Source organism: Phymastichus coffea, unplaced genomic scaffold (genome assembly GCF_024137745.1).
Source record: "Phymastichus coffea isolate CEN01 unplaced genomic scaffold, Cenicafe_Pcof_1.1 PCOF00008, whole genome shotgun sequence".
NCBI lineage: Eukaryota > Metazoa > Arthropoda > Insecta > Hymenoptera > Eulophidae > Phymastichus > Phymastichus coffea.
This window is the reverse complement of record NW_026706819.1, coordinates 6,944,335-6,972,310: the sequence shown is the minus strand read 5'-3', so window position 1 is coordinate 6,972,310 and position 27,976 is coordinate 6,944,335. Positions and strand designations below refer to the sequence as shown.

Genomic DNA, 27,976 nt, shown 5'->3' with positions numbered 1-27,976 from the left:
TGGTATTTTTTTTTGAAAAAATCAATTATTTTTCTGCCAGGGTCGTCTCGATGCGAAAATTGCAAGGTCTGAAGTCAACTGCAGGAAGCTTTTTGACAGAATCGCCCAACCCTGAATTACTAGATCAGCAATTATTTGGATTTGTAAATATATTGTTCAATGTAATATAAATTTTTATTAATTGAAAATATTATCTAAAAAGAATACTGGCTGAAGTTAAATTTGTCAACTACATATTGATAAATTTCAGTTGATAATTTTTCTTGTCAATGTAAGTACTTAAAAGAAAATTTACTTGCATATGCGAATGAAAGTAGCTTACTGTAGAGCGAGGTTAGGAAGAAAACAAAAATTATAATTTTCGAATAATAAATAGATAATGGTAGTATAGTAAAAAATAATTTCATCCCCTTTTCAAACTGCTATTATTTGACTTCCTGATCTCGCTTTGAGTAGTCATGATCTTGCAACATAAATACGAGATGTTTTGACAAATTAGTTTTATATAATTTTAATGGTTCAGTTATAGCTTATTTGATAAATATGATTTTTTAGAAAATTAATAATAAATTATTAAAAAATAAGTAAGTTTTCAAATATTTTCTGTATCAAAACAATTAAGTAGCTTGAATAAGTTAAAACTAAGAGAATATGATTCTCTCAGCATACTATTAAATGTTTGTACATTTAGAAAGGCAGTGGAATCTGGTTAAAATAAATCGATGTTTATATATAGGTCCATCTATACATTTATATATGTTTATAAAATTAGGTTGTTCAAGAGATCCAGAATTCCTCTCCTCAGGATGGATGTAGAATAAAGGCTCAGTTATTACACAATGACAATCATAACAAGAAATATTTATTTATGTTTTTTCAACAATGTATATATAAGATTATAAAATGATAGCATGGTCAAATAACTTGAATTTAGAATATAAATTACAGTTATTTTTTGATAGCATGATATAGACATTGTGGAAACATAAATGAAAATTTATTATGAGAATTGTAATTGGTTACTTTGTAAATTACTAAGACTTTATTCCACATGCATCTTGATGAGAGAGGTTTTAGGTATCTCCTAGATGTTAACCAAATTTTATGAATAAAGATTATTACTAAGATGGATCCACGTAAGAAAGATTTTTTTTCAACCAGATGTCATTATCTTCTTATATGAATCTAGAACTAAATAAATGAAAATAATTTATTCAATGAAATTTTAATCATTTGGTTATACTAATTAGGGAAATTAACTTATTTATTTCCTTCTTACGTTTTAATTTTATGTCAAATGTTTTTCAAGAAGAACCAAAATGTCAATAACAAATTAAAGTAATTCGTAATACTAATACAGACAAAATTATGAAATTTTATTTATACATCTAAATGACAGTAAAACAAGTTTAGTGATATTATATGATACCAAATTTACTATTCTTATAATGTGATATATAATATTACATTATACGAATTATAAGATTGTGTAATATTGACTTTTAATAAATATATTATAGTCTTGATGTGATCAGTAAAATAAAAAATGAAATGGTATTACATATGCTACTAATTATACATTTCGTTAAAATGGTCTCAATACTTTTTTGTTGTACACAATAAGTGTATACTTTGTTTTTAGATAAATATAGTTTGGATTTCTAGATCTTGATTGTAATCTTGATAGTGAAATAAAAAATAAATTAGTTTTTTTTATTCGAAAATTTGTTTATTAAACAAAATAAATTACGTAAATGTTTAAAAAACATAAATATTTTTAAATTATCTATAGAACAGTTAAATTTTATTAGAATCATTTGATACAATTTTTGTTTTTTCCAAAAAATCATGGAATGAAAATTTTTAAAAACAGCTTGAAAAAATTTAGAAGTATTCTCTGACAATTCCTAAAATATTTTCATTCTTGATAAATTTTCAGTAGAACCTATAGTTAATAAACAACATTTTTAATGTTCATTCTTTTAATTTAACAAATCTTTTTCCTTGATAATTATAGATTTTATTGAAAATAATATCGTAAGAATAAAAGCATTTTATAATTTGTCATGAAATATTTCTAATTTTTTTAGACTTATTTAAAGATGATTATCAATATTTCGACTCTGTAATTTTTCCAGGAATCAAGTTTTGTATTAAATGGTTCTAAAAAAATGAGCAGGTTTTATTGTTAAATCTATGCCATTTTTGTTATTTTGAAGTTTCCACAAAAGTTTTCGTTATATAAAATCATCAAGTGGAAAAATAACTTCATTATAGTTTTGACCGTCATTTTATTTAAGATAGATCCACATAATATACATATTATCAACGCTTATCGACATGGCTTGAATATTACGTTATTCTCATTCAGTTTGGAACTTAATATAAATAGTTTACCTTACCATTTGTTAAGTAAATCTGAATGGCGAATGACTGAAATATGTACTAAAAGTTCAAAACTGAAAGAGAATAATGTAATATTCAGAGATATGTTACATTACAATATAATGCCGTTAATACATCACCTTAATAAATGCAACTTGTTTCTTTTTTTTAGCTATCAAGGCCATGACCTAGATAGTTTTAGGCATATAGAAAAAACTTAAATAGAACGAAAAGATTTTGAAAATGTACAACTTCAGAATTTTTTTTTTTTGAAGTTTGTATAATAATTGCTAAAAATGTCCATTAATTTCAATCACAAAGAATTAGTTTGAACAATACTTATCATAAAAATCAATTCAAGAGTATTTTATTAAATTGTATTGTATATATTTTAAAAAGATTTTTTAAAAAATTTCTCAATAGTATTGACCAGTATATGGTGAATGAGAACTATAGCTAATCGATGCTGTAATCGTATTATATGATTTCTAATGATTGTTTCAAGAATAATTTTCCAATAGTATTTAATTCAACAGCTCTTGTTTTATCATTTAATGAATAGAGATTTTATGAAATATTCGATCGTAACGAATTAATGATATTTTAGAAATCACAATGGATACTTATACACACACACACACACACACGCGCGATATTAAGATAAATATAATTTTTCACCTCGTGTTTTCAACCTATCGCCTTATATATAATGCTTTTTTTCTACAAGATCAAAAATATTAATCTAATATATATGATACATCGATATTCGTCCTAAAGATTGCAATATTTTAATATTAGAATGAAGCAGTTGAAAATTAAAAAAAAAAATTAGTTTTACTAATAGTATGGAAAAGAGTATTTTCATATCTAATTATACTATGTTTGAAATTGAATTGAACGTTATATTCTAAACGAAGTGTCAATTAATAGGTTTTGAAGTATTGAATGAATTTGAACGATTTCTAATCATTTTCAAGTATTTCTAATATAATTATCAAATATTCAATCTTTTTCAAAAGTAACACAAGCCGACATCCAAAATAAATTCAAAAATGCGATAGTCTGAAGGTATTCGATGCGCTGAATCCGAATGTGGTTTAAGAATTGATCCAACTTGAGGTTCTTAAAATATAAGTAATTTTCAATTAGTTCGGAATTTTGTGTGACGCTATATTTTCTGTGCACAATACCTTTTACTCGTTTCTCATCCAAGAACTAAATTAAATACATTGTTTACAACATGTAAACACAAATAAAAGTATTCTAGTATATATTTTGAAGACAAAAATACATACGATACATAAACAAAATAGAAAAATTGGCAGAAACCGACCTTGAAAACTTCAACAAATTTTCTTTTCTGTAGAATTTGGCGTGTCTTTCGACAATGTTTAAATAAGTAATGAATTTTAAGCATTTGGTAAGCGTAACCGAATATGACATATTAGAAATGTAAGCTCTTAATAGGGGAAAAGTTATGAAGTACAAAAGTGGCATGACTACTTTTTAGCATTTTTAATGTTTATTGCTATTATGCTGCATCGCAATTGGAGCGTAAACAAATTTATAAACGGTGGAATCGTGTACTCATAATTATGAAATAAACACGAAATGTATACTTAAGAAGGAAAAACGTATACGATAGCAAAAATGCATATTTTTTATTAGCACATCATCTATTTTTAAAAATTTTTGACTAAATACATTTGTGTTCCATTATTTACAACGTTATTAAACTAAAATTCACTCGCCCCATTTTTACATCGTTATTTAAAAAGTTACAGAGCGAAAAAAAATATGGAAAATTCAGGGAAATATGTTTAAATTTATTACGCTTGCCATTCCTATTTAAATACATTTTGAACGAATAAATCGATAAAGTCTTGCATTAATAACTTTCCGAACATACTTTGGAATGCAGTAAGTGTTAATTGCAGCATTCAATGTAAGTGAACTCGAAGTGACGTCAAATTCATTGTATGGTCTTTTGAATGTACATTAACATCGATCGAATACTTTGAGCTCTAAGAACCTGCAACAGCATATGACGAAATCCACTAAAAAATCGGTGCACAGTTATAGACAAATTTTTTATTTAAAAAATACTTAAATATTTATTTATTTTTAAAATTAACTATTTGTACTTATTTGATTAGAATTTTGGTTTTATTGTTTAATTATTGTTAAATAGAAAATAAGGTCGCAGCTCATTTTTCGACTTTGTCTCGATTTTGTTGATCCTTGTGTAATATATAAAATAAGAAAAAGTTTGTTTGAAAGTACTAGATTAAAAAAAAACATTTTCGATTTTCGGTGTTTACAAAATGTATATTTTGGTGGATTTCGTCGCATAACCTTCACGTGCAATAAATATTTTATTGTAATTTGACTTCACTGATTTTTTATTTATTATCTTTCATGATTTACTAACTTATTCTTCAAAAATAAGTTAAAAATCACGAAAAAATTTAAAAAACCTGTAAGAAACGTTAATAACGTTTAGTTCGTTACTTTAAAATGTTGCACCCCGTTGGATTTTCTATTCTAACAATTGAAGGAACGTATATTAAAAATTTCAGACACGTGCTCAAAATATAAAAAAAATTTTTTTATAATATAATCCAAAGTTTGTGAGAATTGTCCATATTTAAACCTAAAAGTACAAAAATTACGATTATTTACTATTTTTAAGATTATGTACCGCTGTAAATAAATTTTTTTTTTCAAAAAACTAGTAAAATCATTTTTAAGTATCACTTTTTGGGTTAGAGATATCTTTTATTTTCATTACGACATCATGGATTGATATTAAGTATTTTACCAGTTTCGCAATAACATTAAAAACACAGGTTACACGGGTCGAGGATTAATATGGCCACAGGTTACAGAAGTCGGAAGTTATTTATTTGACGATTAATTTGTTTTAATGTTACTGTGAAACTGCTAAAGTACTTAACCTCAATCAATATCTCGATAGAAGAAAAAGATCCAAAAAATGGTTTTTAATGGACAAGAGCGCTGCATTGTCACGATTCTACTTATTTTTGAAGAAAAATTGTATCGCGGATTTATATAACGTCGAATATAGCAAAATATTGTTATTTTCGCATTTTTAGGTCAGGATATTTCGAAAACCTTAGGTGGTGGATCAATTCTGAAACCAGATTTGGATTCAGCGCTTTGAAAACCTACAGAAATATGTTATCGCGTTCTAGGTTTTTTCATTTTGAGTTTAGTCGGCCTGTGTGATCAATATTAACATAAATGAGAGAAAAGAATATCAAATTCTACACATGTATTAGAATCTATAATTACTGAAAATAAGTTTTTATTTAATATATATGAATTAGGCACAAGATAAGTTCATTTATAACTATCTTTACAAAAATATCTAGTTTGTTTAAGACGTTAAATTAAAAAAAAATTACATAATCATAAAATACTTTACATTATTAATTGTTCATTATATTCTTGTGCTTCAATCATATTTATAAAATTTATAAAATACGATTAGGTATAATTTATTTAAGATTACTTGAAATAAATAAACAAACATTCAAAGAAATACGATTATATATTCCTTTTCTCAAGAAAGATTAAAATTCATAAAAAATCATTTAGTAACATTCGCATTTTCTCAAAAAATATTTAAGGTAGTCATCCCCTAAATACATTTAATTCGAGAATGTTTCGATACTTCGAGAAAAATTAATTGAAGTTGTAGTGAATGCATGTTCCAAATCTGAAATTTATTCACCGTTTTGATTCGGAGATATACGTACTCAAAGCTTACTTCTTTAGTTGCTCTTATACATGGGAGTAATAGGCAAAGCTGTGGAAACGTACGCGAAAATGGCTCATACTTTACGAACCCCATTCAAGAAACCGTTGCAGAACAAGGAAAACAAGTTGATATAGTAACAAATAACATACTTTTGTATAAAAAGGATCGACCGTTCCCTAAAAAAGTTATAGTTGTCCAAAGACCATTTTGACATTAGAAATACAACACGAGTTAACGATTTGACAACGTCGCATTTCATCATGGAGAGTGCAAGTTATTTCTATAGAATGAAGTACGGTTTGCAAAATTGTTTATTCAAGTACAAATATATACTATCCAGTCTGTTATTTATTACATGCAGTTAACATCATTATAATTATATATATAATAACAAGTACAGAGCTTGATAAAGCTGCATTTTGATTTCGAAAAATCACAGATATCTACTTTTCAGCATCATTTTTTAAATGATCAACAATTAAACTAATAATTTTTTTATCTTTCGTATCATGAGCTTTTTATTTTCCTGCTCACTTAAAAACGATACGATTGCATTTTCTCTGTCTTTTTTGAAGAACCGAACGGTTTGGTCGACTAGTAAATACAAAGCACTGTGCAGCGTTGTCAAATCTCTAGCAACTACAACAGTCAAATGCGAGTCGAACGCGATGACTAGTGTAGTAGGGGGATAACTACCTTAAAATTCTAATTCTGACATGAAATAGTGCTCATGGCTCAACGCTTGGCTGGCAATCTCAGGGTCGTAGGTTTTAATCCCGATAGGTGCAAAATATTTGTAAGTTGACTTTCACTAATTAACGATATTAATATAAAACATGGTGAATTAGCTAAGGAAAAGCTAAATATAAAAAATGTAAATATATAAAAAAGGGAAAGGTCGACAAATTATTTTTATTGTTAATAAAAGTCCTTATCATTTTTGACATGGATATTATTGAAATATATTAATAATAACTAGTTTCAATAATTATTTTATTATTGAAGCACACACACACATGCACGCACGCACACATATATGAGCGCGATTGGGAAATTGATTATGATTTGCTCAGACACACATGCGATTCTTCTTACATTTTACTGTTTCAATTGACTAATTAAATTGGGTTTTTATTGGTAAGATTTTTCCATTAACTACTCTTTAACTATCCTTCAACACCTTATTTATTTCTCATTATCTCCTTCTCTTTCTATTATTTAAATTTCCCTTTATCTATATTTTTGGATAAGGACTCAACCTCAATCACTCATCTCGTGAGGCGGCCAGCTCTGGCCTCCCAGCCCCCCGATATCGAGATGAATACGTATTAACAACGAAAAGAATCACTCAAACTACAACTATCCATCAGATGTTGAAATGTCAACTCTATCAAACCAAACAAGGTGTAACACGTACGTTAATGATTTAAGCCCGAACAACGTTGCGTCACAAATTATTTAAGGGGGAAAGGCTCGGAAGGCACATTCGCTTCGTCGCGAAAATTTAACGAGGGCTATGTCGTCCGGCAATATCGGTAATCGCAATTTAATCAATTAGAGAGAGACAGGTTTAACAGAATGAACTCATCAATTCTAATACTTTTCTCTTTATTATAACAATTTTATACATTCGGCCTTGACGTGTGCGTCGGCCGAGCCCGGGCTAAGTTCGCTCCGTGCGAGTAAACGCACAGGAAACAGAACGTCACCTTACAATTCGTCCCGCGAATTCCGCGAGGGCGATGCGAATTTACGCATCTAACCACTCGTCCGCGTCCGGCCTATATGATGCTCGGAGAGAGAGAAATCGAGGCGCGCACCGATAAACTAAAAAGGGTACCTGACCTTGAGAGGGAGCGCTGTTGTGGAAGTCCACGTCCTCTGGGCGAGCGATGTAGTCTTCGCAAGGCAGGACTCTCGATGTAGCTGATCTTCCCTCTTGCTGATGGTCTCCAAAACAGTATTTAACCGCACAAAACACACGTTTTCGTCACGAAGTTCTACTAGCTGGCAATTAATTGCCGGTCAGAACTATACTGCCCGCGATCTCGCGGCCTCCGCGCTTTCTTACGCGCCCCCTCCCTACAGGTACTCAACGGCCGAGCGCCGCCGGCTACGCACACATGTGCGGCTCATGCCGGCGACACTATTTCTCTCTCTCCTCCTCTGCTCTTCGCCTATGCCTATCCCTCCAGCGCCAGGCATCTCCGCCGATCAGGAATCAGACCTGTAACAAAGCCACATCGTGCGTCGATACTCGGTTTTACTCAACCAAGACCGATGTGGCAGCGGCTCAGGGGAAGGCACGCGGAAGAGAGAGAGAGGCGAACAGGGCGATCGAATCTAATGATCGATTCGCCCGTCACACCCCCTCCCAAGTCCAACGATACCCCCGATCATCGGTGGACGACCACCTCGACCTCCCTAGCACCGCCGCCACCGGCCTCGGAAACTCAGAGGGACAAAAACGGAAATAATATAAGGGCAACACTCGCACACGCCAACAATCATACTCAACATTCATTCCAATTAAATAACCTTCACCACTACTCACCCATTTGCCTTAATCGGCACTCCGGGCATCAGGTGTGCTGGCTTGCAACGCGAAGCGTCGCAGCCGCACCATCCTGATGTATTCGGCCGTGGTGGGGTGGCTAGGATTAACCGCCCCAGCCAATCTACCTAACTCCTGGGCCTGTTCGTCCGTCCATGGCTCTTCAGGCGTCGACCCCACCATCTCCGCTCGGGGCTGAAGAGGCTCCCCAGAGGGACCAGGGGCAGGATCAGCCCTCTCTGCGTCGTCGCCGGATCCTGGCGGAGGGCGCCGCAAGGCAACCTCGGCGTCTCGCTGAAGAGAACTTGCAGCCTGGTGTTCCAGCCGCGCGTCCTCTCGCAGCCTTAAAACTGCCTCGTCTGGACCGGCCCGCTCAGCTTCGAGAGCTCGTCTCCTCTCCATTCTTTCTCTTCGGAGACGGCCACCACGCCGCTGCTTCTTCTTACGCGGCTCGGCTGCTATTTCCTCCCCGGCCTCCTCGCTACGAGCCCCCCCACTCCTTTCACTCGGTGGTTGAGGTCCGTCCACCTCCTTGTGCTGTTGCTCCTCCGGCGTCCTGGCTACAGCGTCGGCCCCCGCTCGAGTCCGCAAATATTTCGCGTAAGCGGCCGCGCATCGCACGCAATGAGCAACCGTCGCGTCCAGGCGCCCACAATTCCTGCAGCATTCCCGCGGGTTCGGCGGCTCCGGGCATCTCGAGCGGCGATGTTCTCCAGTCCGGCAATTAAAACAGATAAACGGCCGCACGTCCAACTCCCGGTCGAACGGCACCGAGTTCAGGCCGGCCAGAAAGGTGCCCGTCAATCGGCCCATCATGACGCCCTCCTCCCTGGCTCCTACTACTGGAGTCTCGGCGGGAATGGCGTCCTGCAACGGGGGCCGCGAGCCCTCACTTGAGGCAATCGGCCCGTCCTCTTCACCTCGTCGCGGCTCGGGTCGGACCACAGTCGACAAGCGCGGGGTCTCCGGCGGAGGCGGCCTCCCGTCAGGAATCTCCCACTCCAGTTGGCGGTGATGGGGAAAGAAGCCCAAAACCGGCCGGGCCCCGTCCGTCTCCCGGATCCACCGCCCAGCCCGGAGCACCAGACGCGGCGGCTCGGCCTCCGACACCTGACCGGCCGAGTCGCGAGGCTTCAGGGCAGGCCTCGCGGAGACTCCCCCATCACGGTCATCAGGGCCACCCGCCATCGGCGTCTCACCGGAACGCGGAGGCGAAACACGCGGCTCCCTGGAGCGACGGGGGCAGTGCAGCCCACGGGCTCGTCCTATCTCTAGCCTCCGCGGACGCCTCCCCAATGCTATTGCCTCCGCGGACGCCTCGCCATGGAAACGGTGCGAATTTACGCACTCATTTCCCGGCCCAGCGTCCTCGGTGCGGCGGTGGCTCCTGGACGGCTGCTCCGGTTCCTCCGCTCTGGCCTCGGTCAGGGGCGAGACCCAGTTGCTCGCCGAGAAATCCGGGCCCTTGTTCTTCTTCTTCTTCTTCTTGCCGCCGCCCCGCTGCTCCTCCGCGGTCCTCCTCCGCTCGTCCTCTAGGTACCCGGCAGGCGGGATGCTCGACGGCGGTCCCTGTCGGCGGAAACTGTATCTTGGGTCCAGTTGCTGCTGGTGCATAGGCACCCACTCCATTGGCTCGTGGATGTGCCTCTCCGGCCGCACCACCGCCGTCGTCGCCGCCGAGCCCGCCGCAATTCCCGGAACCGGCTCCCCCTCTAACTGCAGCCTCCCGTTGGTAAAGCCCAACTCCTGGGGTCGGTCCGCTGCCGCTGATGATGGTAGGCCGGGCAGGTCCGCAGAGCCCTCAGGGTTCGACGGACGTGCGAATTCACGCACAGGCGTCTCGCCCCTTAGCTCCTGCGGCTGCGCCGGAGGACTCCTTAGCAAGAGCTCCTCCAGCTCCATTTCTGCGGCGTTGCTGTCCACTATCAGGCCAGCCGCTTCTCCTCCCTCGGCGCCCGGTTTCTCTTCAGGAAACCCCGGGCCGACGCTCAGGACGCGATAGGCCGAAAGCTCCGCGACCATAGCCACGGCTCGCCTCAGCACTCGCGTACCCCGGGTTTCAAGAGTCCCGGGAGCCGCCTCTTCGGTCGTACCTTCCAGGCCGCACGGATCCGGGAGCTCTTCTTCTCCATTACCCTCCGTGGAGCCGGCAAGCGACTGCTCGGGCCGAGCCAAAGATGACGAGGGCTCGGCCACGCTTGCCTCCGTTTTCTCGGGTTCTGGGTCCACCGTCCGGTCTCGTCCTGGGGAAGGCTCGCTCCTGACGCCTATTTCGGCTGTCAGAGCGGCCAACGTCGTAATCTCATCTTCCATCTATAAATTTAAGGCGTATTAGTCATTTGGTCTTTCTTCGGTCAAAATCAGTAAAAAAAAACAATTAAAAGAAGAAAAAAAAAAAAAAAAAAAAAAAACGAAAACACGATCCAACCCGTCTACTTCGTTACCCGACGGCGGTCGGTCGCCGTCCGTTGCCCACACCGCGCGGCGGAACGTAACGCTTCAAGTCCTTCACGTGGACCATCGGGATCCGATAGTTATTGTCAGTCTCCAACTCGTATATTAGGTTCGAGACTTTCTTCACTATTTTATACGGTCCGGTGTATTCGGGGTCCAGTTTCGCGTTCCTGCCCGTCGCGGCACACGACAACGAGTAGTTCCTCCGCCAAACTAAATCGCCTACGCTAAAGACTACGTCCCTTCGCCTCTTGTCATACTCTCTCTTCTGTCTCTCCTGCGCCTTCTCGATATGACGTCCCACCAAGTCTCGCAAAGCATTAAGTCTTTCTAATCGGTCCTGCCAAATTTCGGGTTTGATCCTGATCACGGGAGAACGCCGCTCCATTTCCCTCCTTAAACTTTTCACCGGCCGAGGATTCCGACCGAAGTTCAGGAACGCCGGCGTAACCCTCGTAGAAGACTGAGTCGCGGTGTTAATCGCGTGCCTGAATTCGTGCAGGTAGCGGTCCCAAGTCCGATGATCGTTGTCCACGAACATTGCTATCATCGTCTTCAGCGTCCGGTTAACTCTCTCTACTGGGTCACCCTGCTGATGGTACGGGGGACAGAACACATGCTCAACGCCGTATTCTCGGAGCGTATCCTGAAACGCCTTGCTCTGATAAGCTTTCGCGTTGTCACTAACCAAATACTCGGGTGTTTCCCATCGGAACAGGATCATTTCCTCAAACGCGTGCGAGAGCGACTTTCCGTCCGCGGAGCTCAACGGTTTGAGCTCGACCCATTTAGTAAAGAGATCCTGGAATACTACCATGTACCGAAATCGATTTTTGCTTCGCGGCAACTCTATCACGTCCGTCGCAACCACCACCCACGGGCGCTCTATCATCCGCCTTCCCATTAACCCTTTCGGTACTTTCTGCTCGACTTTATATTTTTGGCAAACCTGACACTGATTTACGAACGTCCGTACGTCATATCGCACCCCTGGCCAATAATATTCCCTTATGACCCGATCGCACGTCTTGTCCTGTCCAAAATGTCCGGCCGAAGGCGCACAATGGGCGTCCTGCAAAACCCTCTCCCGATACTCGAGCGGAACAACCATTCGCCAGCACTCCTCACGATTGGTAACTGGATCAAGCAGATAGTCTGTCATGTAGCGATACAACAGGCCGTCCTCTACCTTCCAATTTTTATATTTCTCCGGCCGCTCCTGGACTTCTTGGCGCCTTCGCTGGTACCAAGAGTCCTTGATTGCCGTAAATTCGCCGACCTCTGCCTCGTCCTCAAACTCGCGCGAGAGTGCATCCGGGACATGATGCAAGGCACCCTTCCTATGCACTATCTCGCAATCGAGCTGTTGAAAATCCAGCACCCACCGCTCGAGTCGGCCGGTCAAATCTCGCTTGCTTAAAAGCCTCGTCAACGCGCTATGATCCGTCACTACTACGAAGTGAAATCCCTCGATATACGGCCTAAACTTCTGAACTGCGAATCGAACCGCCAAAAATTCAATCTCACTCACCGTATATCGTTTCTCATGCGCGTTTAACATACGACTCGCATAGCAAATCGGGTGTTCCCCATCCTCAAAAATCTGCACTAAACACGCTCCCACCGCGTATGACGAACCATCGCAATGCAGATAAAACGTCCGCTCGAAGTCCGGCCTCGCCAGCACAGGAGCCTCAGTGAGCGCCCTTTTCAGTCGCTCAAAGGCTTCCTGTTGCTCCTCGCCCCAAACCCACGACTGATCTTTCCTCAATAACTTCGTGAGCGGTACCTTTATATCGCTCTCGTTTTCGATAAATCGCGCGTACCAACCCACCATACCCAGGAATCTACGAAGCTGCTCTATCGAACGAGGCGCCGGGTAGTCCATAATCGGCTGAACCCGATCCGGGTCCGGGCGCAGGCCCTCGCCGTCTAACCTATAGCCAAGATAGGTCACCTGCGTACAAAAGAAGTCCGACTTTTCGAGGTTGATCTCCAACCCTACCTCAACTAAACGCCGCAGTACTCTTTCTAACCACTGCATGTGGTCCTCGAAATTCGCGCTCACCACCAATAAGTCATCCATATACCAGAAAACGTTATGCGCGAACTCCGGTCCGAATAGAGCGTCCATGAAGCGCATGAACGTCGCGGGCGCGTTTACCAGGCCGAAGGGCATTCTTTCGAACTCCCACAGCCCCAACCCGGGAACCGCAAATGCCGTAAATTGTTTACTGTTTTCGTCCAAAGGGATCTGCCAAAACGCCGACCTAAGATCAACCTTTGACAAAAATACGGCGCCACGCAATCGATCCAGAATCGAGTCGAGACTGGGCATCGGGTACGCATCGATCTTTGTCACTTTGTTTACCGGACGGAAGTCCAGACAAAATCGATACGTCCCGTCTGCCTTTTTCACCACGACCGGCGCGCTACTCCACTGACTATCCGACGGCCGGATTACCCCTGCATGCCACATTCTTGTCGTCTCCTCCTGGGTAAACTTTAAGATCGGCGGCGACATCCGGCGTATAGGCGTTTTGACCGGTCTCGCATCCCCCACATCTATTACGTGCCTAATCAAATTCGTCACAGCCGGAGCAATTCCGGGTTCCGGTACGATGCGGTGCACCAACGCCAACACTCGCTCACGTTGCGCGCTCACGTAACTCACGAGTCCCGCACACTCAGCGAATACGTGCGCCGTCCCGTCCTCATTATTCACGAAAGGAATCCATTCTCGCGAGCCCCTCGGTCGCCATTCCCGTCTCTCGATGCTGATATCCTGCATCCACGCATTCCAAAAATCCGCGCCCAAGATTAGGTCGTGCGCGCACTGCGCCACGGCACACGCGATCAGCGTCCCGCTCTTTCCCCCTATCTCGAGGTACAATTTCAGATCGCCCAACGGGTCCGGTTCCTCACCCGACACTCCTCTTACAAATATCGTTGGCGGCCCCAACCGTGACCTAAACCTATTTGCCAATCCTGGGCCCACCACCGTAACCTGCGCACCTGAATCCAACAACGCGAGATAATTTTTCCCATTTATTTTGATAGCTAGAAAAAATCTGTTCTCTACTACGGCCACCTGGGCCACGTCATCATCCTCGCGCGGGCTCGCTAACCGATCATCCGAGCCTGGCTCGGCTCTTCCCTCCGTTACTACGGAAGGCGTCTCCGCCACCCTCGCACGGCTCGCCGGATCCTCGCCCACCGATCCCTGTCGCATCACTCTACTGTACCGCTCACCGGTGTCCGAGAGCCTTGGCGAGGCTCGCGGTGGTTCCGCTTCTCCGCGCCCCCCTCGCGCTCCATCGGACCCCTCTCCTACCTGAGGCGCACCCGAGGGCTCCAGGGAGCGTCGCGGCGGCTCGTCGGCCACGCGCTCAACCTGCGCTCGCTCGGATCGCTCACTCCACTTTAGCGCATCCGAGAGCAGCGGGGAGCGTCGTGGTGACTCCTCAGCCACGGGCTCAACCTGCGCTCGATCGGATCGCTCACTCATTTTGCGCGCGTCCGAGAGCAGCGGGGAGCGTCGTGGTGACTCTTCAGCCACGCGCTCATCCTGCGCTCGATCGGATCGCTCTCTCACTACTCCTAACTTCCCTTTCCCGACGGTGCAATCTTCCTTTCTTTCGCTTCCTATCGCTTTCCCGAACTGGACATCTTCGAGATCCGACACGTTCAACCGCTTTAAACGGCGCGACAGACTATCCCAAAATTTCTCTGAGCTACTCTTAGCCATTTTCGGATATGCGCCTCCAACTCCGCGCGCCGTTCCCTCAATTGCGGCACTCTTATTCTGGTCCGGCGCCTCGGCCGCGAATAACAACGCAGCCTCCCCAGGCCCGACCTTCTCGCCCCCATTGATTTCCCCGTTACCGGTTCTCGTTGCGCGAGCCACCCTGTTCCGGTGCAGCTCAAGCGCCAACCGCGCTCGCCCGAGCAGACTCAAGCAGGGGTCGACGAGCGAGTTTCGGCCCCCGCCTGCGAGTTTCCCTGTTGCGCCAGACCAGCCGCGCATGTGGGGCAGTTCTGGAAGACCGCTCCCGCGGTCCCGCAAACCTGGCAACTAACCACGGCCCCCGGACACGCATTAGCAAAATGTCCGGCCTGCCTACACCGATAACAAGTGGGGGGCGGCCTACCTCCGTCGCGATTAACGCGATTCGGACACTGCGAACTCCTATGTCCCTTACCTCCACACGTAAAACAATTACCTCCGAACGCGCGCGAACTCGCGCCAGCGCCATCACCGCCTCGCTGCGCGCCCCTCTGCTGGGGAACTAAACTTGGCGGAACCGGGGTCTGTGTCCGCGCCGCACCTGGATCCGCCGGAACGGCCGAGGCTGCGGAATTATTCGCACTGATTCCCCCGCCGGTTCCGGAACCCGAGGTCGGCCCCCCGCCCCCGCCGGGCTGCGCGGCAGCCGTGAGTACCTCGCTCTTGGACGCGTCGCCACTCTTTCCCTTTGACCGCCTCTTAGAACGTCGCGTGCCCGATCCGTCCTCTGGTGTCACCTCGGTGCCCTTTTCCGCCTCTAACACCGCGGTCCTTGCCACCTTTCTCGCTGGTCCCGCCGAGCTCCGATACGCCGCGTCCTGAACCAGCATGCTGTCGGCCGCCGGAGGTGGCCGCCACCTCTTTTCCCTTGCCCGCTGACGCTCGAATTCGCAGCCTACCCTCTTCAGTTCCTTGAGCGTAGCAAACGACTTCCCGTACAAGTACCTCGCGAAGGTGGGATGCAAACCTTCTTTGCAAATCGCCACCTGCCTTCTCTCCGAAGGAGGCCCATCAAAACGGCGAACGATACATTGGAAGGCGGTTAGGTAGTCACCCAGCGTCTCTCCCTCTGCCTGCGTCCTTAATCGTAACTCCTGATATAAATCCTCCCGCTTATAATGCCTTCCGAATTCCTCCTTTAAATCGGTAAGAAACTCCCCGAGGGTTCGCCAAGTATTTTCATTGTTACGGTACCAGAGCGCCGCCTTCCCTGTTAATATTATGCCTACCGCCCGGAGTACTTCCTCATTTCTTAACCTGTAAAAATCCTGGCATTTCCTAATATCACTTACGAAACCGTCCACATCCGCTCCCCCGTCACCCGAAAACTTCAGCGACCAAGAACGAAAGGCCTTCACCGCGTCCACCGGTTTATAACGTCGGGGCTGACGCAGACCTGAGCGCCTGCAAGTACTCCGGCGCTTCGGTCTGCGACTGACCAACCCCGCCCCATCCGGCCCGTCCTCGTCCGAACTCGGGGACTCGCTCCAACTATCTTCCCATTCGCTTGCCGATGGGCACCTCGGCCTATACCTCTCCCTAAATTCCCCTGGGTTGGCAAACCGTGGCTTGGCCCGCGGCGACGTTCCCTCGGTTTTCACAGCGTAATTTTCTCGCGCGCCGTCCTTCAACAGTTTCCTAACTAAATCCTCCCAATTCTTCATGGCCTCTCCAACCTCGCGTGGCAGTGCCGGGGTACTCGTTCTCCGGTCGAACGACCCCAATACTCTCTCCTCGGTGGCGTCGCTTTCCACTTCGGAGAAAAATTCGTCTTCCGAAACCGGCTCCCGCGAGCTACTTTCCCTCCGCCGGCGCGACGCCGAGCGAGATCGTCGCTCCTCTCGCGCCCGTCTATGTGGTGTCCGAGTCGTCGTTACGTCCTCGGCGCGCGGCGCATCCCGCCTACCCGCCTGCATCTCCAACGCGGCCTCTTCTACGCGATATAAGTTATTCGCGCTTTCCGATAATGCTGCACGTACTTCCCTCCGCATAACCAAGCCAGGCAGGCTTGCGACGATGTTCCACGCCTGTCCAAAAACGTTCGGCCCTCCCGCGGCATCCTGGAACGCCACTTCTCCGCGAGACGCCAACTCTCTCCTGGCATCGGCGAGCGCCGTCGCCCCCTCATGTGATGCAACCCGGGCGTTATCCTGCCCGTCCTCGCTCCTATGCTCTGGCCCGCTTCTCTGCGCTGCTACCGGCGGCGGCCGCTCGTCTGAGGATGCCAAGCTTTCTCGCCTGCGAATTAACGCAGGCTCGATCTGGCCCTCCAGACGTCCGCGGCTCACCTCGCCTCTATCAGGCTGCAGGTCCATGTTGACCTCGCGCGACTCCTCCCGCAGAATAGCCTCCGGCGGGCCCGGCACAACGCCCGACTCAAAGTCACCCGGACTCAGGGGCGGATTAAGCTCCGGCCTTTCACGCGAAATCATGTAGCGCAGCATGCGCTCCTGAAGTACCCCAAAGCTACCCGTCACGCTAAGGCCATAGCTCTTAAGAAGACTCAGCAACTCCGCGGGCGGCGTTTCGTTGATTCGCCGCTTAAGAGCCCGTACCGACCTATCTTTTAATATTTCGCGCATAATCGTGCCTGCCGTCCCGCTTGGCGGCATCCTTACAAGCCCCTCTGCTTCTCACACCGCCCGAACGCTCGATCCAATATCACGCTCGCGATGTGGGCACAACCGACGACCGCGTCGCGCAACTGTCCAAATAATAAAATGAAATTAAAAAAAAAACACCAGCGACCAACACTAACTTGCCCTTAATTATCGTCCGGCCAATTTCATCAACGGCGGATGCGACTTCTACGCATTCGCTTTCTTTCGTTCGGCCGTTATTCAATCAACAATATAAAATCAACTTTCAGGCAGTGCGAATTATACGCACTGCTCTGCGTCCTTAATTTCAAAATAAAACTCAAAATCAAAACACAAATACTAACTACTCTCACTCTCGTCGCGGCTCCCAGGCAAGGGCGCACCTTTCTAATCCGCTGATCTAAACAGATTAGTACCCAATGGCCATCTCGCATACGTATCTAACTACGCTAACAACACCCGCTTCTTAAATGGACTTGTCTATCCGTCCTTTTACTGGCCGTATACCGTGGGTATGATGAGTAGTGGCCTTCGACACGTTAGGTCGATGACTCACTCGCCCGTGCCTGAGTATAGCAACGGCAACACAACTATGCTACAATTTTCGGCCTCGTATCTCTCTCTCGATCGGCGCTCTCTGTGAACCCGAGATGAGGAATGTAAACAAACACCGCTCGAGCCGCGGCTCAACGCAGCTCGGCCGATCGTTCGATCACCTCCCCTCTCGGCGTCAACCGACCTTTTCAAATTCTTTTGTCTACGCGAATTACTTTTCTGTTTTAGAATTTCGCGTCCTGTCTCTCTTTCTCGCGATCATCTCAAACCCGATTTCCGCGATTTCCCCACAAGGGATGCCATGTAACACGTACGTTAATGATTTAAGCCCGAACAACGTTGCGTCACAAATTATTTAAGGGGGAAAGGCTCGGAAGGCACATTCGCTTCGTCGCGAAAATTTAACGAGGGCTATGTCGTCCGGCAATATCGGTAATCGCAATTTAATCAATTAGAGAGAGACAGGTTTAACAGAATGAACTCATCAATTCTAATACTTTTCTCTTTATTATAACAATTTTATACATTCGGCCTTGACGTGTGCGTCGGCCGAGCCCGGGCTAAGTTCGCTCCGTGCGAGTAAACGCACAGGAAACAGAACGTCACCTTACAATTCGTCCCGCGAATTCCGCGAGGGCGATGCGAATTTACGCATCTAACCACTCGTCCGCGTCCGGCCTATATGATGCTCGGAGAGAGAGAAATCGAGGCGCGCACCGATAAACTAAAAAGGGTACCTGACCTTGAGAGGGAGCGCTGTTGTGGAAGTCCACGTCCTCTGGGCGAGCGATGTAGTCTTCGCAAGGCAGGACTCTCGATGTAGCTGATCTTCCCTCTTGCTGATGGTCTCCAAAACAGTATTTAACCGCACAAAACACACGTTTTCGTCACGAAGTTCTACTAGCTGGCAATTAATTGCCGGTCAGAACTATACTGCCCGCGATCTCGCGGCCTCCGCGCTTTCTTACGCGCCCCCTCCCTACAGGTACTCAACGGCCGAGCGCCGCCGGCTACGCACACATGTGCGGCTCATGCCGGCGACACTATTTCTCTCTCTCCTCCTCTGCTCTTCGCCTATGCCTATCCCTCCAGCGCCAGGCATCTCCGCCGATCAGGAATCAGACCTGTAACAAAGCCACATCGTGCGTCGATACTCGGTTTTACTCAACCAAGACCGATGTGGCAGCGGCTCAGGGGAAGGCACGCGGAAGAGAGAGAGAGGCGAACAGGGCGATCGAATCTAATGATCGATTCGCCCGTCACAAAGGAATAAAAGACATTTAAACGAAGTCAATACATCATTGCCGGAAAAACTCCCTAAAAGAAAAAAAAAATTATTCGCAATATCCCTAAGAAGCTCCCAAGAAGCTCTAAACCAATAGAGTCACAATTCCCACAGACACAAAGAATAGAATTGCCAAAAATAAAAAAATATCCATATAACATACCTCCCCCGTATAAAATAATTATACAACCTACAAAAGTAAATAAACAAAGACGAACTAAACCAAACAATCATAACCCCAATTCAAATTACTAGACATATTACCCCATTATACACTAATAACTCAATCAATGAATTCATCCGATCAAGTAGAAATAAAATCGCGATAATTACACATAACCACAAAGTTGCCAACTCAATTCTCAAACTAGAATATTTCAAAAAGAACAACCCAAATGCCCTTATACCGAGCTCATGTATCTTCAAAAAATAGGTAATTAAACAAATTCCGACAAATATCATAGAACAGGAGATCATTAATAACCTAGAATTAGTATCGCCAATATCTACTTATTGATAGTCAATGTAAGAAGATTCAACAGAAAAATGATCGAAAATGACACAGTAAAATATTTACCAACCTATTACTATCCCAGTTTCATATAAGGGTAACCATCCAACATGCCTTTCTTTACCAATCTAAACTATATACGAGGTCTGTCCGGAAAGTATCGGGCCTACCTTTATATTTTTGTACTAACGTTATTCTTTATCATCTGGTGGGTAGCATCCTTCAAAGTAATCCCCACTTATTGAATAACACGGTTCCATCGATGTTTCCACTTTTCAAAACAGTCCTGGAACTCACTTTTAGGGATAGCCTTAAGTACACTTGTCGCATTGTTTTCAACCGTTGTTTCGTCATCGAATCGATGTCCTTTGAGTGGTTTTTTTAGTTTTGGAAACAGTCAAAAGTTACAAGGGACTATATCGGAACTGTATGGAAGTTGTTGAAGCAATGCGATATTGTGTTTGCTTAAAAACTGTTGCACAAGATTGGATGAATGCGCTGGCGCATTATCGTGATGAAGAAGCCAGTCACCACTTTCCCAAAAGTGCGGCCGTTTTCTTCTTACTGCATCACGCAAACGTTTCAAAATTTGAACGTAGTATTCTTTATTGATTGTCTGACCTGTTGGTGCATATTCGTGATGTATAACACCTTCACAATCGAAAAAAACAATCAACATTGATTTAACATTGCTCCGACTTTGACGTGCTTTTTTTGGTCTTGGCGATTCAGAATGCTTCCACTGTGAAGATTGTTGTTTTGTTTCAGGATCATAACCATAAACCTATAATTCATCACCTGTAATAACTTTTCTAAGCACATTATCATCATTATTGACCATTTCCAGATTGTCCAGAGCGATTTCTAAGCGAATGTTCTTCTGCTCTGCTGTGAGCAATTTTGGGATAAATTTCGCACACACGCATTTCATTCCTAAATTTTCGATTAAAATTTCTGAAATGATAGTTTTTGGTATCCCAAGGTCTTCTAGTTCTCGCACAGTCATACGACGATCTTGTTCGATTGCAAATCGCACCCGCTCAATATTATCTGCGGTTTTTGTCGTCGAAGGTCGGCCGGAACGAGAATCACTATCGACAGAAGTGCGACCATCCTTGAACCGTTTATACCACTCTTTTATTCGTGTTTTGCTCATACACTCGCTTCCGAAGGCCTTTTGCATCATTTCAATAGTTTCCGAACTCGTTTTTCCGAGTTGAAAGCAAAATTTGATGCAAATTCGTTGATCTTGTTTTTCAATCATTTTTGACAATATCAAAATCCGACGAACGCGAGAAAGGCACTGTAAACAAATACAAAAAAAAATAACATAAGCCCGAAAAAAACTGTAGCACATTCCCAGAAAAGAACTTACGATAATATCCTACAAACCAAAAACAAATACAAACTAAAAATAAATGTGGTCTTATCCTTGATGAAGCACACTTAGGCTTTGTGTTAATAGTTTGTTCTTTACTACTACAAGACATAAACTAGGCTAGGTATATGCATACTGATTTCGAAAGAAAATGGTATGTGTAATGCCGTTCGCAAATAAATAAAATTAGCTTTAAACTTTTTTGAAGATTCATATGTTAACTTTAAAAAATTACTCGACTCATCTCAAAGTTTAGATCCTAACCAACAAACTGAGATCCTCAAAAAAAATTTTTATCACTCTGCCACTCAGAATTGTGCAGGATGCTATATCTTTTCAATAAAGTAATATATTAGCTGTACTTCTGGTGCGTATTTGATTGACATTTGCAAAAAGAAAATCAAAGCCTATTATGAATACTTTAAAATTAAATAACTTTCATAACAATAGCTTCTTTAGAACATTTCTATAAACTAACCAAGAACTTCTTTAATTTTAGCTATGACTGATTCTTTTAAGTGTAGCTTTGTACGAAACAGTTATGAATAATAGTGATATTTTAAACCTTGAAAATAGTGCATGGAAAGAAGCCACCTTTAAAAATGCCAAAGTTGAGGAGTTTCGTTTTTTGCGTCCTCGGACAATATCGCCTGATAGGTATCATCGCATTTTCCATCGTCTAAGGGGTAAAACTACAACTATCATGGCTAAAATATGTACTATAGTGTATGAAATGCGAAATACTTTTTTAGCTTAGTAGGAATGCAACCCTTGTTTATATGACAGGCGGACCTACTTTGCTATCATATAGCGTAATGTACTATTTTTAATAGTAAACGCATTATGACAGAATCTGTCCGTAAAAGTGTATTAATAAATCCGATAGATAGATCAAGTAGAAATTAGTCGGATTTTAGCTGGCATTGTAGTTATTTGTATGTTTTTCTGTTTACATCTGCCCCGTAATGTAAACTAAAAAAAATTATTAGCCATTTATTCAAAAAGCTATTAAGAATCCTGTATTTTGCAAATTGAGATGGTTACATCGGTTTAGACTGATTTCTCAGTTTGTATTAATCCAAATGAAATTGCAAGCAAGTTCAGAAAGAAGCAGTACTCTAAGATTCATATATATATATATTAATTAAATGTGCTGTATTGTGGTACAAGGGATCTTATATAACTATTATTTATGCGAGTATTATTTATAGGGAAATTCTTTTATAATGATATTAACAACATTGATTTTTATTTCTTTTTGAAAACAAAAAATATATATATTTTAAATTAACAGACAAAATTTTAAAGGTTGAAATAATAATTCAAATTTTTATAAAACTAAGATAAATTAAATGCTTATTTAATAAATATAATAAGTTAAAAGTACAACTAAACTACAATTCTTTAATTTTGCTGCACACTGCCTAATAATGTTAACGTCGACTTGCGACCTTCTTTTTCTACGTTCAAAATTCAACTTACTCTCATTTTCTCTAGAAGATCAGCGCTACCACCTAACTTAAAATTAACGCCATCTAGTTTTTATTACAAATACTAATCTTGATTAAACATAACATATGTGTGTGTGTGTATGTGCATATATATATATATATATATATAATATTGTCTGTATTTAAAAAAATTATTGATAAATTACAGATGATTTCAAAAAGTTTCCCTCGTGGTGATAAGAAATTGGATAAATCATCTAATACTGTAAGTTGTATTTGTAGTAACATTCAATAACAAAATATTTACTGTATCATCAAAAGTACATTATCTTTTGTTTTAGTCATTTACTAAAAATAAATTACAAAAGAAAAAAACAAACTGGCAAACAAAATTTTTAAATAAGAGTAAAGAAACAGATGAAACTGTTTTGTTGAATGTTGCCCACAATTTAAAATATTCAACTTTATGTGAAGGAATGATCATACTGGGACGTATATTCAAAATAACAGATTACTATGCTATTGTTTCACTACCTGGACAAATAAGTGGAAAGCTTAAAGCAACCGATTTATGTAAAAGCTATACTAACTTGCTAAAAGATATTGCAGATAATAACATGATTTCAGATGATTTTAAAACTATGTCGCATATTTATAAGCAAGGAGATTATATAATTTGTTATGTTAAAGGAATAAATTTCCAAACTAGAAAAGTATTTTTGTCTGTAGAGCCTCAGTTGATTAATGAAAAAATAAATCTTAGTTTTTTGACAGAACATTCAAAACTGGTTTTTACTATAAGCAGCGTTGAAGATCATGGATACGTTTTAGAAACAGGTTTGAAAAATGTTAGAGCTTTTTTATCCGCCGGAGATGTTGAAGATAATAAACTAAAACTTAACATCGGAAAACAAGTGTTAGGTTCAATAAAAGACATAAGAAAAGACGACCAAATATTTAATGCTCTGGTATCTTTAAGACATTCAAATCATATTGAATCAAATGGTTTACCATTTGACAATTTTGTTCCAGGAACACGATTAACTTTAATAGTTAAAAAAGTTTTAAAGAATGGATTACAAGTATGCTTTGGTACAAATGAAATAGGTTATGTTAATCAATTTTATATAGAACAAGCTTTATCACATTTTGAAAAAGGACAAAAGCTTATTGGTACATTAATTTACACTATTCCTATGATAAAATTAGCATATTTTTCTTTATTATCTCAAGAGAAAGAAAATAAACTAGTATTACTTGGAGATGTAATAGAAGCACAGACATTAACACGTGATTCGAAAGGAATCATTGTACAATTAAAGAAAGGAATTCGCGGATATATCCCTTTAAAACGAACAGAGATTGACTTCAAAAAACTTCAATCAGTGTTTGCTTTCAATTCTGTTCACAAATGTAAAGTAATAGGTTACGATTCTATAGCAAAGCTATATATATGTTCCATGGAAAAAAAAATATTGAAAACTAATTTGAGTGATTTACGGACTGGAAACGTAGTAAATGTATTTATCACTCATATTGATAAAGAAAATGGATATCTAACTGTTTCTTCTTCTGGTGAGGATATTAAATTTCTATCTTAAGATTACAAATCATTTTATCAAGATGAAGTACTTAAAGACCTTTAATTTTACTGCGACTTTCGGGTAAAACTGTTTTATAGAAATACAGAAATAATTTTGATAATATTTTATATTTTTTTATTAAAAAAATAATAATAGTTCTATCAAGACTATTTTTAATACTCATTTTTTGAATTCAGACAATGCAAATAATGTAATAAGATTTAATTTTTATTTTTATTATCTACATATCATTTTTAAATTTAATACAAAAATGATTAAAAGGGCTGAAATTTTTATTATAATTTTTGTATAAATTAAGTTATGCTTAATTTTATGAAATAGCTGCATAAGTATATAATATTTTGTCCTTTATCTGACAATCTGAAATATAAATAATTTTGAAAACTTTCAACAAAGTTCTCTAAAAATAGCCTGATTATTTTAGAAGTATTTTTAATTTTATTTTTTTCATTGTCAAGAAAGTTGCAAATAATAACAGATCAAAAATTCATAAATATTACATATTGTTATACAAATATATTGTCATATTCATTTATTGCACTTGTAATCAATTAAGTAAACTATGAATATCAGTTACAGGAAAAATACTTGGAACAGTACCACCAGATCAAATTTTTGATTCAGGATCAGGAAATGATCTGAAAATTGGAGATAATATTAAAGCAAGAGTTTTAGACTCATCAGAAAACATTGTATTTACTCTCAAAAAATCATTAGTACATAGCAAGTTGCCAATTTTATGTAAGTTTGAAGATGCTAAAGTTAATGAAATTCATCATGGATCTATTATAAAAATCAGTAATCAAGGTGTTCTTGTTCGTTTTTTTGATAATGTAAAAGGTTGGATACCTAAACGTTTTTTGAATACCAGAAATACATTAAAAAATTGGAACCTGGTATTGGGAGAAACTGTCACCACTGTTATTAAAAATGTAAATACTATTGAAAATAAAATAATATTGGCACTTTCAAACAATGATATCAAAATAAATATCGAAATTGGAGATGTAGTTAAAGGTGTTGTAACAGATTCTTCAGTTGATGGTGTTCATCTTCGAATTGAAAAGTATAATAGTAATGTTATGGCTTATCTTCCTGCAGGTCATATGTCCCCTTGTTTAGAAGTTGGTAGGTTACTTGCTGCCAAAACAGTTGCTGGTGATAAATTATCTGTTATTGTATTTTCAATGAAACCAAATTTAATTGTGAGTACAACTTTTACACCTGAAAAAACTTACAACAATATTAGTGACCTTTCTTCAGGAGATAATGTTTTATGTTCAGTCACTAACATATATAAAGAATCCATACAAGTACTGTTGCCAATCAAAAACTTAAATAAATATGAAGCCGTTTACATTAATAATGTAGAAAACATTGAAGCAATGTATAAAAATCAAATGATATTTTCTAAAGTCGTACAAGCAGTTGGAGAAACCCAAACAATCAATCTAACAACTAATTTTAGCAAAATATGGAAAGATTTAAGTCCTGAAGTTCAAACGATGGGTGCTGTTGATGTCTTATGTTCATATCTTAACAAAACATTGGAGTTGTCAAAAAATATTTTCTACACCAGTAAACCTATATGTAAGATGAACATTGGTCAGAGAATCAAAGGTACGATAGTAGGAGTGATGAGTGATGGACTTGTTTTAAAGTTAGAAGGAAATATGAAAGGTATTGTTCGGAAAGATAATTTTTTAGAAACTTATAAAAATGGTGAACAAGTAGAAGGATCAGTACTGTGGATAAATTATCCTCATGAATACATAGAGTTATCATTGCTTCCTACTGTTATGAAGAGTATTAGTATTAAGCAAAATAAATTAGCAAAGATACCCATAGGTGTTATATTGAGAGGAGAAATAGTTTTAGTAACAAATTGGTTTGTGCTAGTTATTTTAAAAGGTCATAGTAAAGGCACTTTAGTAACTTTACCTGTTAGAAGACATTTAAATGATATTGTTCCAGATTTGTCACCTTATCAAATTGGCTGTAAGATTAGGTGTTACGGGATTTTAAATAAGGATGATGCAGACATCTTATTACCAATATGCATATTGAAATCGGTTTTTGAAGTACATAATTGCATGATAGAAATGTCCTTCAAGCCTTCACTCGAATCTAGAAAACGTAAAGCACAAGAAAATGTAGATCATGAAAGATGTCCAATATTAAAAAAAAAAAAGAAAATTGATATAGAAGATAATGTTAAAAACAAAAAAATTGCAAGTGAAGTTCAACAAATACATGTTAAACAAGAAGAATGGAATAAAAAATATATAGGAGAACAAAGTAAAGATGAAATTATTTCCATAGATTATAAAAAAAAGACAGAAAAGAAGATTCAAAAACAGCGAGATTCATTAGAAGAAAATAAAACTTTAGATTTCTCAAATTTATCTATTTCAGAATGTGGATTTGACTGGAATAATTTGAAAAGTGAACAAACAATCGACAGAACAAGTGATACTGATATTGAAGCTCCAAATAAAAATGAAAAGAAAAAATTAACCACCACTAGAAGGCAGGATATTGAAATAATAAAAAAAAGAGAAGTTCATGAATATGAGTTTGCAAGTTGTAACAGTTCTCAAACAGTTCATCAATTTGATAAACTTGTTTTATCAAATCCAAATAATTCATTAGTTTACGTGCAGTATATGACATACTATTTGCAAGTAACAGAAATAGAAAAGGCAAGATCAATAGCTAGACGTGCTTTGAAAACAATTTGTTTACGTGAAGAAAATGAAAAATTAAACATTTGGAAAGCTTGGTTGAATTTAGAACTAAAATTTGGTACATTGGAATCAATAAAAATGGTATTTCAAGAAGCTTTAAAAACAACCAATGCTGAAAGGATATGTTTGCACATGATAACTTTATATCTCAATGCTGGCAATCATGCTGAAATAGAAAAAATTGTTAATATGATGGTTGCAAAATTCAAGCAAAATTCAGATATCTGGATTAATTGTGGTGAAGCTATGTTGAAAATAGGATTAAAAGATAAATCAAGACTTATAATGCAAAGGGCTCTGCAATCACTACCTAAACATGAACGTAAGTGTTTCAATTTCTCTTTTACAATTCCTAATTTAATTTTTTAATAATAACTTGTAAAAATACTTGGTATTTTGCAGACATAGGTTTAATAGTCAAATTTGCTACTTTAGAAAGTAAATTTGGTGACAGAGAACATTCCAAAACTTTATTTGAATCACTATTGGAAAAGTATAAAAATAGAATTGACATATGGTCTTCTTATGTAGATTCGTTAGTCAAGTTTGGTGAGATTGAACTTGCAAGGTAAAAATATAAAGTAAATATTTAGCTAACAGTTTTAAAAACAAATCTAAAAGCTATTTTTCTTACAGAAAAATATTAGAGCGAGCTATCAATGAAATAATATCCATTAGAAAAATAAAAGTACTTTTTAAAAAATATGTAAGTTTTGAGAAAAAATATGGATGTGAGAACAGTGTTTTGCATGTTCAACAGCTTGCTGCAAAATATATAGAGGATCAATATAATAAAGTTTCACACAGTTGAACCCATTTATCTAAGCATAACTCACTGTAATGTACTTCTACTTCAATAAATTTTACAATTATGTGTTAAC

At 40.3% G+C, this 27,976-nt stretch overlaps 1 protein-coding gene across 3 annotated transcripts; it reads left to right on the top strand.

The window, feature by feature from the left end:
* The first annotated feature begins 127 nt into the window (after positions 1 to 127).
* On the top strand, positions 128 to 27,976 carry LOC131670257 (protein RRP5 homolog). Of its 3 annotated transcripts, none has more exons than XM_058945728.1 (7): positions 128 to 271; positions 22,953 to 23,009; positions 23,086 to 24,319; positions 24,922 to 25,089; positions 25,189 to 27,417; positions 27,498 to 27,663; positions 27,732 to 27,976. In XM_058945728.1, the coding sequence occupies exons 2-7, from the start codon at positions 22,953 to 22,955 to the stop codon at positions 27,904 to 27,906; spliced, it is 4,029 nt and encodes a 1,342-aa protein (XP_058801711.1). In that variant the 5' UTR covers positions 128 to 271; the 3' UTR covers positions 27,907 to 27,976. The 3 variants fall into 3 exon arrangements, with proteins under 3 accessions (XP_058801711.1, XP_058801704.1, XP_058801695.1); XM_058945721.1 differs by having other exon boundaries at positions 24,922 to 25,365; positions 25,450 to 27,417; XM_058945712.1 differs by having other exon boundaries at positions 24,922 to 27,417.